This window comes from Embiotoca jacksoni, unplaced genomic scaffold (assembly GCF_022577435.1).
Source record: "Embiotoca jacksoni isolate LCO1_2020_lvr unplaced genomic scaffold, fEmbJac1.0.p SCAF_3, whole genome shotgun sequence".
Lineage (NCBI taxonomy): Eukaryota > Metazoa > Chordata > Actinopteri > Embiotocidae > Embiotoca > Embiotoca jacksoni.
This window is the reverse complement of record NW_027185381.1, coordinates 9,819,162-9,836,945: the sequence shown is the minus strand read 5'-3', so window position 1 is coordinate 9,836,945 and position 17,784 is coordinate 9,819,162. Positions and strand designations below refer to the sequence as shown.

At 42.2% G+C, this 17,784-nt stretch overlaps 1 protein-coding gene across 2 annotated transcripts in view; it reads left to right on the top strand.

The window, feature by feature from the left end:
- The window catches only part of tmem117 (transmembrane protein 117), a 41,339-nt gene that overhangs the window by 3,206 nt on the left and 20,349 nt on the right, over positions 1–17,784 (top strand). The window contains exon 3 of one of the 2 annotated variants that reach the window (XM_069163140.1): positions 14,054–14,186. The exons of the other annotated variant lie outside the window; for it this stretch is intronic. Coding sequence (XP_069019241.1) covers positions 14,054–14,186 — 133 coding nt within the window. The remainder of the gene's footprint in view (positions 1–14,053; positions 14,187–17,784) is intronic. 2 annotated transcript variants of the gene reach the window in all.

Sequence of the window (17,784 nt, the reverse complement as noted above, 5' to 3'; positions counted from 1 at the left end):
TTTCCTCTCCACTATAAGGCCTAGGTGCAGCACCCAACCCCTTTTGGGGGCGCCACCTAAGCCGAATCGTTCAAAATGAAATGACTTTCCCTGGATGATCTAATGGTTCCTTTTGTGACTTTTCTCTTTGTTTGTTTTTCTATCCGTAGAACAACACATAATAATAATGGTCAAAATGATGTGAAATTGCATATTTTTTATTTACATTTTTTTTATTTGCTTAGGGGAAGTCCCCCTAAACCACCACCAAATAGGTGCTCAAAAGGCTTCCACAAACTTTAGGAAAACACTTCATGATTTCAGTTTTTTTTGTGCATACAGGTTTATTGTCTGACTGGACATTTTGGTTGGGACACATGTCATTGTCTGATTGAAGTTTGCTTGGCTCCTTTGACAATCCCACTGTGTTTAAGGCAATTCAAGATGTTTTTTTTTTTTCATCTTCAAACCCTTTCGTCTTCAACCACACCCACTGCTGACTTTAAGAACTTCTGTCCTCATTAGTTGCGGGAGGGGGCCACAGCCAGGTTGAGTCCCTGGAGGTGTTTTTCCAGCTCGGTCTGGCCACAAAAAGACTTCATACAGCGTCCCTCACAGATTCAGTACCTGTCCCCATATTTCTGTAAACAGACTTTGATGTGCAACGTCAGTAGAGTTCTTCTTTAATCATGGCTACATTACATTACGGTGGCATGCCTCACAGGGACTTTGGACTGGAACAGACTTTGGACTGGAACAGAGTCATAGTTTTTCCTGCTACCCCAAGTTAAAATGTTTGAAGTGAGAAGTGGCCTGTTAGGCTTTGTTTGGCAAGAGAAGTAGAGGTTTGAAAACTTATCATTGATAAAGGCTTTGTTCTATTCAACTGTCCCAGTAAGCTACATAGGGTAGCTCAGTTCAATATACAACAGCAGGACTCTGATACACCTACATGGAATCCATTGTTATTTCGTGTTGTTATTTACACCTGACTTTACATCTGACTTGTTCACACAACATACTCTACTGTTATGCAGACTAATGATATGACATACAATACTTGCACAACATATTCATAGCAACAACAAGTGCAACTGAAAGTGTCTTCAGCAGTATGAAATTCATTCGGTTACAAAAGATCAGATGAACCACAATAATATGTTAGTTCTTACTGAATATCTGAAGATGGACATTTTATTTACGCTAAAACACGAAAGACGTTTTTTGTCGCAGTCATATCTCCTTAAAATGATTGATAAAATAGTAGTTCAGTATTTTGTCACATTGTCAAACATAGATTTATCAGAGAAAGTTGTCATATTATTGAAGGACCATATCGCCCACCCCTAGTTTCAATAAAACTTTTTATAGTGACGTCTGAATTTTCACCAGCACACTGAAATCTCAAAGACTAATAAGTCGAAATGAAAGAAAACCAACTATCTGCATGACAAGTTACCAGTAGAGTTTAGAGAGGAAATCTTTATTTTGTAATTGTGGTGACTTTTCATCACGTGCTGCAGTCAGGTTTTACACTAAAGCCCAGTGCATCTGGAGCAGGGTCGACACAATTGCATTAGCCTGCGGGTATAGAGGGCAGAAAGAGTGCCGCTCATCCTGCAGCCAGGTAAAACTAATGCACTTCAACAAGCCTCCGAACAGATGGTTTGCGTTTCTGTGTGGAGGCGTGTGTGTTTGTAAGTGTGAGTGTGGAGAGATTTTCTCTCTCTCTCTCTCTCTCTCTCTCTCTCTCTGTGTGTATACAATGACAGTCGAGTGTAAGAGAGAATAGATGAAGCGAATGTACGAGAAGCTGATGTTGAGCGCTGGAGAGGCGAGAGATGTCCTGCACAACATTTCAGCAGAGCAGTTATGTAATCATAAACACAGGTAGGGCAGAAGAGCTGCACTGTAGAACCAGGCCCACTGTAAAATCTATCATCTATTATAGATCTGTCACAGGCCCACATGGCCCACCTACTGCACATCCTGATCTCTCCACTAAAGCCCTGCACATCTCTATCTACTATCTCTGATACGTGGGCAGGTGGTGGGAACACAGTCCATGCAAAGGTTTGAGTATCTGAAGAAAAGCACGTTGGAGTCACAGTCTGTGGCTGTTCAGTGTTTTGTGCAGTCACATTTAGAAAAAAAGTTTTTACAAATGTATTTCATAGCTGGAATCCATTGCTGTTTGCAGCATTGTGCTTAACTTTCCATCAATTTGTCACAAAGCTGGACATTTTGAAAGGTGACACATGCCCTTGCATCATCCATCATTTATGATGGCCTAGAAAATCATTCGCTGTGAATTACAACTCCTCCTCCCTCCAGTGTGTTTTTCTTTCTGAATTTGCCGCAATATGCGATTTGCCCTCTCAGAAACCCACATAATTATTAATCCAGTTGCTGCATATCAGTATCTTTATGTTTTTCAGGCGTGTTGCTGTATAGAGTGGGCAGAGGTGCTCTGTGTTTGTTTTCTCTGTGCCTCTGTTGGAGAAAAATAGAATAAGCTCTGGATGATGAATAAATCGTGACGGATTATGTGATTTAAGACTACAGTTGAGGTTCAAGGAACAACCTATGCTGTTCCAGTCAGCCACTTAAGGCTATGTGTGCTCTCTAATCGAGTGGGTGGAAGCCAATGACTTCTGGTCATTCAGAGGAAGAAAGGCTGTCATTATGCATTTGTTTTAAGTCTTAGGTCACACTGGGTATGTGAGCTGTCTATTTCAGCTCGAGTGCAGTTTGTATGCATCCGGCCATGGATCACTTGAAGCCACCTTTCAAAATTTTAAGGCTGCGACTCCTTTGGCTCAATCATGGCCAAGGAATGCGCAGTAGTTTGCAGGTATTTCCACTTACAAAGGAGCACTAACCAATAATCAGAAGAGAAACCCGCAGTATGTTACTCTGTCACTTTTAATGGGCGCCCTGTGTAAACACTTTTAAATAGTACCAATGGGAATAATATAATAATGTTCTTTTAAACCTAAAAGTGAGGCTATGAGTCAGTCAATAATTCACTGGTGAGAAAACCAGCCTTTTCTCTCAAAAAAACCCTCACATATACACACACATACAGACATACAGAAAGGTCACTTGGAGACCAAAAAATACAGATGGATTTTGAGATAAATTTAGACAGAGTCATAGATTTAAGTTGGCAGATGTCAATTTCTTCCATAGTGGAGGCGAAGTGACAGCGAAGGATGGATAAACCTCAGCTGTCAACATCCATGAGGCCCTAACAAAATACGAGCGCTACAGGACAAATGATGCAGAGATGGAAGATTGATATCAATCATATTCAAAACTATATTTAACTAATGAAGCACTTTAATGGAATAGTTTGACGTTCATGTGCGTTCTTTGCTTTCTTGCTAATATGTCTGATGAAAAGATCGGTACCATTTTCGCACGTGGTTGTTAAAAGTTTGTCTGATGATGCAGTATACTGATACTGAAAGCTGATGCTTGTATAGTATAGTCACAGAAAAGTGTTAGCCTGGCTCTTTAAAAAAAAAAAAAAAATGTAAGAAAATTTTTAAAATATGTCCAATAATTCCTTTAAAAGGAAAGTAGTGTTGGAATTAAAAAACATTCAATGTTTAAGTTTTGACTCTTATTTTGGTAGAATTGTTTATTTCTGTTATCGTTTTTGCTTTACAGTCAACGATAGCTGAGTGGGGTCATAAAGGTGACCTCTGAATTGATCCACAAATGCAGTAATGCAGGGCGGCAGTGGTTAGCATTGTCGCCTCACAGCAAAAAGGTTCCGGGTTCGAATCCGGGCCTGGGCCTTTCTGTGCGGAGTTTCCATGGTCTCCCTGTGCCTGCGTGGGTTCTCTCCGGGTACTCCGGCTTCCTCCCACCATCCAAAAACATGCACCTCAGGTTAATTGGTGGTTCTACAAATTGCCCTTAGGTGTGAATGAGAGCGTGAATGGTCTTTGTTTCCGTCTGTCTCTAAGTGTTGGCCCTGTGATGGACTGGCGATCTATCCAGGGTGTACCCTGCCTTCACCCTAAGTGAGCTGGGATAGCCCCCCCCCCCCCTCCCCGTGACCCTGTTCAGGATAAAGCGGGTATAGATAATGGATGGATGCAGTGCGAGTACTGCGGCACCACAACATTAAAGCTTTATATCATGGACCTGCCTTTGCAGCAAATGACTATCTCACTGTCCATCTCCACAATGGGAAAAGTGAAACTGCTTCTCATTTCTCTCTCATGCTACCCATAATATATTCATCTGTTTCCAAGACTTTGGGAATTCTAAAAGGTAAATTAAAGGATAATTCTGAGTCGTACGGAGCGCTGTCCTAACTTGATTAGAGTCTGCTTTGCATGCTGTTACAGTCACTTATATTCAGTCAGACTCAGACCGCTCTTCTCCACTTGGATGAGTCATCTGAGGCTCAATATACAGCACAAGAAAAGGTGACAGTAATAATAAAACCTGCTTCCACTGATCACAGACCTGTTAAGACAATTGAATGTTCTGCCATGCTGTGTGCGTGCGTGCGTGTGCGCGTGACGGTTTCTCTGTTGCGGTAGTGCCTCTCTTCCCTCTTTCCCTGCTCTTGATGATTGTAGCCCGCAGGATGCCATCTGGGTTCTGTCATATGTTATTACTGTGGCAAGCAAAGGCTGAGATGGCTTATGTACAGCACTGTGTGGCTGCGGGTCAAAGTAGAGTGAGTATGTGAGGGAGTGAATGTGTGGGTGGTAGGACAGGAGGCTCTGTGTGTTTTATTTGTGTGTGTGTGTGTGTGTGTGTGTGTGTAGCTATTGAATATTACATTGCCTGTCTCCGAGAGGCGTGTTGAAGTCCAGAGTGAATTAATATCTTTGCATCTGTTCATGCAAGTGCTGAAACAATTAGTCTTTTCATTTATTATCAGTGAATTATTCAACGATAATTAATAATGGTTGAAGACACTGGTCCAGAAAAAGTTATCAGTTTCTTTGTTTTCTATCAGTGTCGGTACATTCTGCTTGATTGTGTTCATTGTGAATATAGTGACCACTTTAAAAGTGTCACTGTGGGCTCCAGGAAACTGAAGTGTACTCCGAGATGTAGAGAATGATCATTTGCAGTCTCCTGCGAGTATTTTAGTGTTTTTCAGCTCATTGTTTTGATTCTACTGCCTTGAACTCGACTGTTTTGTTACAGTCCCGCATCTCATACAAACTTTATTTCCAACACTAGGCATTGTGCGGTAACAGAAGACATTAAATTATCGACACAACACAGATTATTTCCTCAGGATGTGGTCGAGACTAAAATTGAGCTGAAAGGAGAAAAACAAGACTCCAGATTTGCTGCTCAATCTCTGTGTGATGACAAAATAGGCAAATGTTGGCCAGCATGCTAACCATATCAATTTTATGAGGTGATAATATTTAAATGTGGTGTTTACAGCTTATTGCCATGCCACCAGGTGGTCAAAGTTTCAACTAATGTCTGTTGAAGTGCAGTTTGGCTCTTGTTTTGTGTAAAGACAAGAACCTCAAAAAGGTATTGAAATGTTGTATTTGCCTGAAGATAATTTTATCAAGGTCACAGAGATGTTATTACTGTGCTCACAACCAAGGATACAAGTGTTTGCACAGCAGACAGGGGTACAAAGACACAAAGCAATAATGATGACAGCTGGCAAACAAAGTAAACAATCCAAAAGGAAATTGCTTATTTACCTGAAATGTATGACCCTGTTGGTCTGGAGCCAAGCCATAAATAGCAAAATGAAATGATTTACCATGCAGGCTGTTTACTGGAACAGGTACGGTGGTACAGTGGCCAGCTGTCTGTGTCTCGGCTCTTCTTGCTTCAGTTTCCCCTGCGGAGGGAGTTCTGTTGTCACTTCCCACCTCTGATTTATTATCCAGACACTGAGTTACAGAGGAGCTCAGCTCTGGGGATACTAGTAGCCATGGTCACGGCTATTTCCAACCAAACCCCCCCCCTCCCACCCCGCCCCGGCCCCCAGTAATGCCCAGCAAATGTGTGATGTGATGAATGGGGATGCTCGTGTTTACGTACTGAGATCCAGACAGAGATGAAGCTCAGGGTCTCTGCACTTTGAGGTTTCTTTTAGGGATAATGCTCATTAGGATCCCTAAGGAGGGCAGGATTGTTGTTCTGATACTTGAGATCAAAACGGGGCACAGTAGAACTGCTTACAGAAACCTCAAACAGATGAAAGTGCATTCGTTTGCACATGATGTATGAGACCTGAATACAGAGCAGTGATTGTGATCGAAAGACTGTGTGGTTCAGGTTTCAATACAGATATGATGATATGACTTAATGTGTGACCACACACGAGCTGCGTTTCAGTTTTTGTATAAATACCAATGGAACAATTTCTAAATTACTCCGAGCATCATTTTCTACATTTATGTTTCGTTATAAAAACATTTCCATGTCAGCCTAACATATATAAGCCCATACCGATAAATGTGATTAGTAAATATTGGCTGATAAAATTGGCTGACCTTGGACTCTAATGACATGAATTACTCCACCATTAATGGAAATACCTAATGGGATGGGTTTTCTTTCACCCGTGCTTTTCTGTTATGATTCAGGGGAGGCACAGATAATCTGAAATCAGACCTAAACTTCACACAATATACGGATGGGTGAAAATTTGAAGGTTAACATGACATTAAAGAGCAGCCAGAACCTCGTCGACACTACTTTTGATAGACACTTCCCGTCACTGTAACCCTGTGAAGGCTAAAACGTGTGATACACTTCATTTTCATAGTGATTAAAGCACTCAGTGAGACCCTGTATCCTGAATAGAAGCACCCTCATTCATTGAATTTCAGAAACCATGTATTAATTTTTTCCCTCAATAACCTGTCTGTCTGTGATCAAACAAATCAGTGCATCTTGCAACATTTTTGGAGCTGACCTTATCCTATAGTGAGGATCTGATTCTTTCAGGGTTTTGGATTGCTGGATGGTCAGAACTTGCCATTTCAGTACTTCAATTTGGGCTCTCAAAATAAAGAGTGATAACATGTTCTGAGATTATATAGTCAAAATTGGAAAAAGTAACCTGCAGTAATTTGAAGCCCTACCTACGACTAAATGTTTTTTTTTTTGTCAATATCAATCAGTATTGGAATGTGTGCTGACTTTACTAAGTACAGCTGTAAAGCACAGGTAAGGATATACGACCACTGATAATTTGCATTCCTGTTTGGTAAGAAAAAGTTTTATGACTGAAAGTGTAATATATATTGAAGATTTAATAAAATGCAAAACATGTCATGCATGTTGTAATTTTACCTTTGTTTTTTTTTATTGATCACAGCATTTTCTTATATCTTCATTGATTTCTGTTCCAAAATGGTACAATTTACCAGCAGACTTTAGGCTAAGATCACCACATATTTAACATCTGCCACGGGCACGCATGTAACAGTATTACAGCCTCTGCGACTTCAGGTAACTAGCCAGATAAATCACCAATCGCCCCAGCCCTCCTGCTGGCTCTGCAGCACAACCTCCTCTATCGGCCTCTTTTCAAGGCCAGCAGCTTCTTCTGGAACTGCTCACCAGCTACAATATACAGCATCGGGTCCAGACTGCTGCTTAAACTACACGTCTTCAAAGAACTCATAGGTGGCGTAGAGGACATTGGTGTTAGAGGGTGTCACTGGGTTATCGATCCTCATGAACCCCAGGGTGATGACCATGACGTGATAGGGCACAAAGGAAACCACAAAGACGAGTATGGCAGCTATGACGAGCCGCAGCGACTTCCCTCCCACTTGCTGTGCTCCTCTGTTCCTTCTCCCTCTTGGGAGACGCTTCAAAATGTGAGCTGTCACGATGTAAAAAGCTACCATGAGACTGAATGTTAGCAGGAAGCCTACTGTTCTGATAATGGTGATCGTTTTGAAAACCGGAAAAGGCGCATCAGGTAAGGAGTGCAACCAGGTGGGTTTTCTTAGACATTTGTGTGGTTGTTCACCTTGAATTTGTCTCAGACTGTCAATGCAGAGTTCTGCTGCGATGTTCTGCGGCGTCTGAAGCAAAAAAAAAAACCTCAACCTAAAAAGTGGCCGATGGCACTTTTTTTGGTATTCATAGCACATTAAAAATGGGCAAATTTCTTGCCTGCAAAAACACAATCATCACTCCCCAACCTCCCTGTTCACTGGAACGTCTTTCTGGTCCCCAAACATTTGACACAAACTTTGATGTGCAACCACAGAAATGTGTGTAACTCGGGTGGTGATGATGATCAAGCGATGAAACTTGGAATAGTAGCTCTAAAAGGGTATAGCTTCCTGCTGCTCTGTGCACGTCACGGTGCTACTTAACATTTACACGTAACAGGAACCATCTCTGAACTCTTTGATCGGCCTTCATATATTATGAGAGACAGGTAGCTATTCAGGGGACTTCTAAGAGCTTGGTTATAATTAAAATGGTCAAAATAAACAGATATTTGTCACTAGTATGAGTCAAACTCTGAATCCTACACTTTGCAAAATACAGCTTGATGTGTTTCAAACTAACTGCCAGTTTTTAATGCAAGCTTTCTGTGAAGGAATAGTCGGACATTTTGGGAAAAATTTGCTCTCCCGCCAAGAATTTGATGAGAGGATAGATACCACTCTCAAAAATGTTCGCTCTATATGAATCTGGGGCCTGCTGCCAAGGAGTTTAGCTAATCTTAAAGATTAGCCTAACTCTGTCTTAAGCAAACAAAGTCTACAAGCACTTAACAGTTGTTTGGTTTTTGTCTTATTTCATTTGTGTGTACAAAAAAGTTCAATGACGACTCGTGGTTTACGGGAGTAGTGGCTTTGTGAAATCATGCTGTTGCCAAGACAGTTGTTGGTTTGTTTACCTTATGTCTTGTATCCTAATGTCAGGCTAAACTAATTATTCCTGGCTCCGACTGTACATAAACTGGACTAACATGAGTGATCAATCGTTAGCATGTAAATTACAGCAAGAATTAAAATAAGCTAAAATTTAAGACTCAAATTTCCCAAAATAGTGTTGTTAGGCAGAGTGCCACTTTAAATCCCAAGTCGAACAGTGTGTTCTTTATGTTTCTTTTATTTTTGCCTGAGCATAATTTAAAGCATACAACATCTAGGATCTGGAAATAAATGCTGTGGGTCATGTATGGAAAATGACACCAATCTGAGTCATGAATAGTTTTTTTTAAGTGAACCTTCAGGCACTTAATGCATCATCCCGTCTAGTGAGCACCAGATTAAAACAAGCATAAAAACATTCTTGTTTATGACCCAGTTCTCCTATCATATAAAGGCTGATGTTTTTATGACTTTATACACATAAATGATGGTCTTGCATATATTTCGGGCAAGATTAAAATAAAATGTCATGTCAAACACCATGTAGTATTTGTAAATCATTACACTTTATATCATCTACTTTCTGGAATTTAGGCAATTTACTGTATACCTTATGGTAATATGAAATGCAGCATCTTTATATTTTTTAAGATTTTAATGACTCCCAGATTAATTTAGGTCTGTTTTATTGACTCTACCATTAAGTCCTGCTCTCAGAGAGTAAGCTGTGTCTGCCCACTCTCTCTACCAGGGCGCTCTATATTTACAGTAGTTGTCTCCATAGTCTCTGAGCTTCACCAGCAAATCTAGGAAGTGAATGCTTGACTGTCTGCTGTGAACAATGCAACCGGAACAACTATGTCAGCCCACCTAATCAGAGATAACACATTCATTTTCTTCAGGTGAGCAGGTCTTAACAATGTCTCCTGTGTCTAACTTTTAGTGCCCACTGAGAGGGATGAAAGGCAAAGTTTTATGGTTGTGTTATGGTCATTTTTGTGTTTCAAATGTGTAAATCCCACTGGAATATTCACCACACAGCTTCACTAAGTGATAAATTCATAAAAGCACAATATATTGTGGAGATGTTAAGTGCTGCTATACTACATTCATAATAGGAAATTAGAATAAATTAAATAAAATAAAGGTGAATTTGCATTTTAGCTTAATCTGAAAGTCTGATAAACCTTATGTAAAATATTGTTACTCATTAATATTAAATCATGCTTACTGATAAAAAGTATTTCAGATTCAGATTTGCTTATCTCCTTTAGTGGTGTCAGACTTGTTGCTGTTGAAGAGCAGTATCATGATGAATGGAGACTGTGATCACATCTCAGGCTGCCTTCACTCCTGCTCCACCAGCTGTGTGCTTCTCATCTGCCTGGAGCCGTGAGCACTGCTTTACCTGTGAGACTGCTCCGTGTGTGATGTGTGCAATACAGTAAACGGTGGATTAAACTACTGTTTAAACATCTTGGATAATTGCTTGTCCACTTCTGCCAGTGCACGTGTATGACTGACGTTTTCTTCTAGTTTTTACTGGTTGTGTTTCATCTGTAAGTGGATTACTGCTATAAATCTTCTGATTTTATAACCTGAGCACTTCCTGGAATTAGCAGACAGAAGAGCAGACAAGTAACCATAAAGTCAGCAATTTGAATGCCTTGACTGCCTCAGACAATCTGGACTGAATTAGAATTATTAGAAATATTGATGCAATAAAAAATGACTGTAAATTTGAACTCTCAGTAGTTACTTTATTACAGTAGAAACACCTAGCTGTAACCAATACAGTATAATACAACAGTCCTGCAACATATGACCTTTAATGCACATTTTTTGTTTCTGGTTCAGAAAGATATTGATTTTACTTCAAAATATTTTTTATAGGACAACATTTTTTGAACTGCATTGCATTAAGGTGAGACATATGTGTTTTGTAGCAAAAACCTCATTGATATGAATTGTGAGGACAAAATAGAAGAAACGCCTGGACTGTCTTTCTACAGATGCAACTAACTGTGACTACTTGCACTGAATTCACAGTCACATGGTATTCAAGCTTAGTTTGTACAAACTAAACAAAGACATAGTTCGAGGTACCTTGGTAGCACAAGATGTGGCCTGTTTGTAAAAAAAAAAACAACGTTGTGCCTAAAAGATGTGTTAATGTGTGTAGAGGGTGTTTCCTAGTGCTACACATCTGTGTAGTGTCTGTGTGTCACCAGTAGATGGAGACACAACTACGTCTTTCATGTAGAAACGAGTTGAGCAAATGTGGAGATGATCTCATCCCAAACAGAGCTGTATAAATGTCTTTAGAGGAATGATACTGTAAATACTCTTAATTAGTGTTCAAAATGTAATTGCACTCCTGTGTAATTCACCAGCTTGTTGCTGTGCTTGCTGTGAGAGTAGGAAAGAGATAACAAGTGTCTCCCTCTCGTATTTATGCCTGTATTTGTGTGTGTCAGTGTGTGTGTGTGTGCGGTCTCCTGCTTTGTCCATGTGTGCTGTTGTTGTTGTTGTCCCCTGCTGGGCCGAGCCTGGCAGTAGACAGTGCTCATGAATCACTCCTTATCGGGGTCCTCCACTGTAGGGAGGCGCGGTGACTCAAACGGCTTGGCGGAGTATTCTTAAATCACCCTCTAGTTAAATCCGGCCCATATAGACTGTGAGAGGGCGGTCGTGTTCGACGGCATGGCGTGCTGCTTTAAAAGTCAGATCTGCCGATACACACTGTGCATCTACATCTAAGCCAGGGCTCATTGGCACTGGAGGCAATTAAGTTCACCCATGCAAGTCAATTCAATTATGCAACTGTGATGAGCCCTGAAATACCACAGAACTAGACGTATGGTGTGGCCTCACACCAGGCCTCCTTGCTTTTGCTTCAACCCCCCAAAAGTTTGAATATTGCCATCAAAGGAATATTCAAGTTTGTTTTCTCTTCTATAGCTCGAAATAAGTAAATAATCACATTTTGATATAATTGTTTAATATAATTAGGGGTTTATTTGTATATCTGAACTCTCAGCAGGGGTTTCATTCATTATTCATTATTAATTCAACAAAAATCTTCCTCTCCTCAGGACTCTCAACATCTTTGTTTTCTTTTTTTTTTTTTATGTGCACAGCAGAAAAAGCTAAGAGTGAGCAAGCAGAGATTGAGCAGCATGTAAAACTATTGGAGAGTAAACCAGCCAGGCTGTAATGGGAAAATAAATGGAGCATTCTGCTTTGCTGTCTCTCTGGCTGTGTTTGAGTGTGTGTATGTGTGTGTGGACACAAACACAATAAGCTCTCCGAGGAGCTGTAACTCAAAGGGACGCTGACTGAGCTGGAGGAGAGAAAAACAAAGAGTTGTTCCTGGGAAGATGGCCGCCTCTGGCAGAGGATCACAGCTCACAGAGATGAGGCAGCGAGAGAGAGAGAGAGAGAGAGAGAGTGTGTGTGTGTGTGTGTGTGTGTGTGTGTGTGTGTGTGTGTGTGTGAGCAATATGTAATAAGTACTGGAAATAGTTGTGTAGCTGAGTTGTGAAGCCAAGCTTACTCAGAGTGACTTGTTAATTAACACTCAGTTGAGTAACCCTGAAGCCGTTGAGGGTTGATGTTCACCACAAGGACTCAAAATTATAAACTGACCGTCACATACTCTGAAGTGTTCTCTCTATTGCTGTGTAATTTAAAGTGGCACTCCACCAGTTTTTCACATGGTTCAATTTTCTCATCATGGCTACTTCTGTCAGCCTGGTTGTATCATATCGTCTGTGGCTTTGGAGGGAGCTGGGAATGTGAGCTGGGAATCACAGATGATGTGATAGTGATGCCATCAGGGTTATCTTGACTTGGACCTGGATTCTAAATACACTCATGTTACATATGTGTTACAGTGGACATTTTTCAGTAGGAATTATTTATTGACTGATGTTTGTTGTCTACTATTACAATGGCATTGAGATGTGTCCCCTCATATTCCTCTTGATGTTCTGAGTAGCTGTTGTGCTGGGACCAGCTGTAATGGGGTCGGCCACCAAAAACGAAAATGGCTTGCATTTGTTTAGAGCTTTTATCCAGAGTGCTTTACAATTTGTATCTCGTTCACTTGGTCACTCACACACTGATGGCAGCGAGCTCCCACACAGGGCTCTGGGGCTTTTGGCCAAGGACACTCTGGGATGTGGACAGGAGGGGAGCTAACTGGGACTCAAACCAACAACCCTGTGATTAGTAGATGACACACTCTTCCTCCTTAAGTAGCCTATGGATATTTTTGTCAAGAGTCTCACAGGTCAAATGTGACAAAGAGTCTCCTTACTTGCATTTAAGTGGAATTTATTTTATTCAACACTCATTTGACTCGTGTCTGCTTTTCGATGGTGGTAACAGACACCCGAAATGTACAAAGTACATTGCTTCTGTTACATGAGCAATGTGGGAGGTGGATCAAGGACGTGACAGCTGTTGTGCAATTACATTATGCATGTCTAATTGCGCCACACGTAGTATTTTCCAGGTCTGTCAGTAATTTATACTGTAGTTACGAAAGGCTTTTTCATCCCACTCTTGATTTAAAGGCATAAATATTTTGTCTGTCTGTCATTAAGATCAGCCAGAATGTAGACTTTTCGAGGCACAACAACAAGCCAACAGCGGTGTGATACACCTTGTTTTCTTCATGGGTTCGGCTGAGCCCTGCCACCAGAGGACAAGCTTGTTTGATTATGTATTCTGTGCAGAAGGCTGCGTATCCGAATCAATCTCATGCTCTGCCAGACAGATATTTCTCCATAATTTGATTCCAAGCCAGGACTGTATAAAAAAAAAACACCACAGGTCACAAATGTTTGAATAATTTCTCTAATCATGCAGAACTTGCGTCGTGAAACACAAACGCGCTACCACTGACGGTGTTCGACTGATATAAAATGGTGTCCGTGCAGAATATTTTGTGTTGATGATGAAATGGTGACAGTTTAAATTGGTCAGCAAAAGACAATTACTTGAGGGTCGTGGAAGTGCCACCTCAAAGTGGTCTTTCATCTTAATTTCAGCGTCGAAAGGGCACGTGTCTGACAGAGGAGGACATTATTGATCTCTGTGACTAATTTATTTACTTTCATCTTCATTTTGGTGGCCACACATGTTAGCAGGTTGACATGCTGTTTGAAGCGCCACTGACAGCAGTGTCCTTGTCATGCTCCCTTTAGGTCGATACCTGCGCCTGAAAATGTTCCGCGAGGATCATGGCTCCTGGATGACCATGTTCTTCAGCACCATCCTCTTCCTCTTCATCTTCTCACACATCTACAACCTTTTCCTGCTGATGGCTGGGAGCATGGAGTAAGACATTCAATCTCTCTCTCTCTCTCTGTGCCCCCCATTCCCCCATTCTGTGCTTCCCATTTGTTAGAGCCACAGTGTGCTCCCCTTTGGCTGGCGTGATTGATCTAAACGTCTCGCTTGAACGGAGACTCGATACCAGTCTGATTAATCAACCCAGACTTTAAATCACAGGTAGGGGAAGGCAAGGGGAGGGTGGTTAATCCTGAAAGATCACCTTCAGCACCTGCACTTATTCTCCCATGATCTTGACTTATTTCTGTGACACCTCTCTGACTCAAAACCAAAAGATTTTTGCCATGTCTCTGAGTCTTGGCCCTTGTTTTTTGTTGTTGTTGCTGCGGCTGCCCCAGCTTACCTGCTGAGAAACCACGGTGCACAGCAGAGCCTGACACCCACACATCAAGCCAGTGACAGGAATCCGTTTACGCATTTGCAATGTGTCCATCTCGAGGAAGGAAAACATGCCCTTGAAGCCAGCCAGCTAAACACGAGGTCGCAGCGAGGTGATTTACCACTTTGTGTGTTTGGGCTGTAAAAAAAAAAAGAAAACAATCTGTGTGGCAGGTGTCTATTCAGGTACAAGCTGTCAAGAGGGAGGCCAGGGCTGTAATGGGATCTGTCCATGCAATGCTGTTTTTCCATATTAACAAGCTTCAACTATCCATAAGGTGCAGGCAGATGAAGGCTGTTAGCTAGCAGGAAAGGTGTTGTGTTTTTCTATGGCCAGAGGGATGAGTTTGTATAATCAGCCCATCTGTCACTCTGGCCGGCATGGTGACACCGGCATCCATCTTGTTCGCTCTCTCTAGTTGGCCGAGAAAAAGGAAGCGAGCGGCTGAGCAGAGGGGCAGGTCCGCTGAGACGATGAATGTTGCTTGCTCAGGGAAAAGTTACATTTGCAGTTGCCCTGAGTGCATCTGTCACAAAGAGAATCCCTTTTTCTCACTGCCTCGTGCTTCAGCCTTGAAATGTCAAGAAAATTGTCTCTCTTTTGTTCGTCAGTACATGTTTTAACTGCCTTCATTAGATGACATGTGGGATGCTTCTTAGAGAAAAATAATGAGTAACTCAGACATTTTGAGAGACAGAACACATCATTTATTTCCATCTAAGATGTCCATGTCACACATCCCCTGCATATATTAGCTGCATCAATTGTCCACATATAAAAAAGCAGCGGCCTATTAAACAATTACTCAAGCTGACACAACACGAAAACCCATCGGTGAATTGTTTGCTCTGGATGCGCGTACAGCATCAGTTTATTCAGTGCTGTAAAGACAGATGGTGCTGTTGTAAAGCGAGTGAACTCGGCCCTGCCAAGACACCTGGTCCTGTTCTGCACCCCTACCCGCCCCGCCCCCCTGTCCCTCTTTTTCCCGCTTGTTTTCTTTCTGCTCCAACAGTGTGTCCACTGAGGACCCGGGCCCTGCCAAAAACCATTAGTGTTCACATCTCTGTTCAAGACCGACATGTAAGAGCAATGTTCACACTCTGCCAGGACGCTCCCTCGGAAAAACCTCGGGGCTCTGGGCTGCGATAGCATGGAGGCAGCTGAGTGAGCGAAAAGGTGATGGAGGCTGGGGAGAGGAGGGGGTGCGGTGTGCTCAAGCCCTGATGATGCAGTGAAACTTAAGTCTTTTGATCTATGTCCAAACCCTATTTTCACCCCCCCACCCAGTCCTTCACCGGTTTCCTCACACCCAACGGCACGGCTGTTGTAGTTTTCTCCTTTTGCCACAGCCAAAAGGAAAAGTACAATATCCCTTTGTGGCTGCAGCTGCCCCTCTGTGGGAATGAATGCTGTTTTCCCTTTTCATTTGCACTGAATGAACAAGCCGGTGTTAGGCATTATTACTGCCAAAGGTTTTTTAAAGGGAAGGTATTTTGGCCCAGGTTCGCCGGCTTTGACATCTGGCCATGATGGTGCACTGCGGGGGGATGCTCTTCTGGTGGCTAGACGGGGCGTCCACACACACACACACACACACACACACACACACACACACACACACACACACACACACACACACACACACACACACACACACACACACACACACACACACCACATATTGTTCACGTCTCGCACCTCGCTCAAATTGCAGGGATATGTATGTGGGAGAGAGAATGTGTGTGTGTGTGTGTGTGTGTGTGTGTGTGTGTGTGTGTGTGTGTGTGTGTGTGTGTGTGTGTGTGTGGGGCAAGGCAGGAGGGGGTGTTGGTGTCTGTGCCCCTGCTGTCTCCCTGACCTGATGCTGTATGCTGCGCGTGCCCTGAGCTCATTAATATGCTTTAATTTTCTGTGACCTTTCAGTCGGTCTTGAGCTTGATTTAATTAAAACCAGGGATACATCCACAAGGAAAGAAGATAAACGGTGCCATCAGGACAGCAAACAATCACTGATAAGAGATTGTATATATTTTTGGATGACAAGTATTTATTCATGATTAGTCATATAAAATGGATTCATCAGCACCATTATCACTCAGCTCAAAGAGATTTCCAGACTGTGTAATCTTACACATGTCCAACAGCGTGTTAGCCAATATTTAAACAGCCACTTCTCGGTCAACAGCTATCAAACCTGTTACCTGGATTATGTCATGTCAGGGGGGGGGGGGGGGGAACCCGGTCCATGGTGGCTCCCTGGGAGCTGTAATCCACACTTGTTACCAAACCCTCACATCTGGGCTATTTGCATTTTAATGTAACTGTCAGATTAGGAGGGGGCTGTTTGTGTGAAACCAGGGGAGTGTGACCGCCCAGGGAGTTTGACGGGCTTCATGAATGTTCTGTCACGCCACACAATCCCATTCCGCCATTTTACGGCGCCATTACCAGCCGAAATCAGGCCCTAATTAGATGGTGTTATTTAATTAAGACGGCCCAATGCGTGGCGCACACATTAATCATGACTAATTTAGAGAAAGGGGGAGGTAAAGTGTGCGAAGGTGGAGGGAGCAAAGGAGCTTGTGGTGATCTAATTGGGAGCTGGAGTGGGACAGGGACATTAAAGCTGTAAAATGACATCTATACTTCTTCTGTTTGTTATCCATGATAGAAATAGATGGGTGAGTGTCAGGATGGTGGGGGGAGGTGTAAACTGTGCAGTGGAAGTTCAGGAGGGCTCGGGGGAGGTTTGCAGTCGTGGATATCTTTATTGGGGAGCAGGGAGTGTTGGATGTGACATTTGACTACAGCGTTATCCTGAGTGGGATTAGACCCCACTGTATCAGTGTATTTGTCTTTTTTTTTTTTTTTTTTTACCATGATCCTTTATGCTGCATGCATGCTAGTCCCCCTCGTCTGTCTGTTTGCTTGTCTGGCACTAAGCTGGGGTAATACCATGGACAAAAGGCTAAATAAATAGCATGTTGTGGTATGCAGATGCCTCCTGTTGCATGCAATTACACATGGGACAAATGCCTATGATACTGCAGCGTCTTTCTAACAATGGGCTCTATGAGCTGCTCTGTGCTTCATGCTGAAATGTGTAAAAAACAAGTCTGTCTATTTTCTCACTTTGCAGAATTTTGAAATTTTGCCGTGCATGTTTTTAAATTGGTAAAGATATATATATATATATTTTAT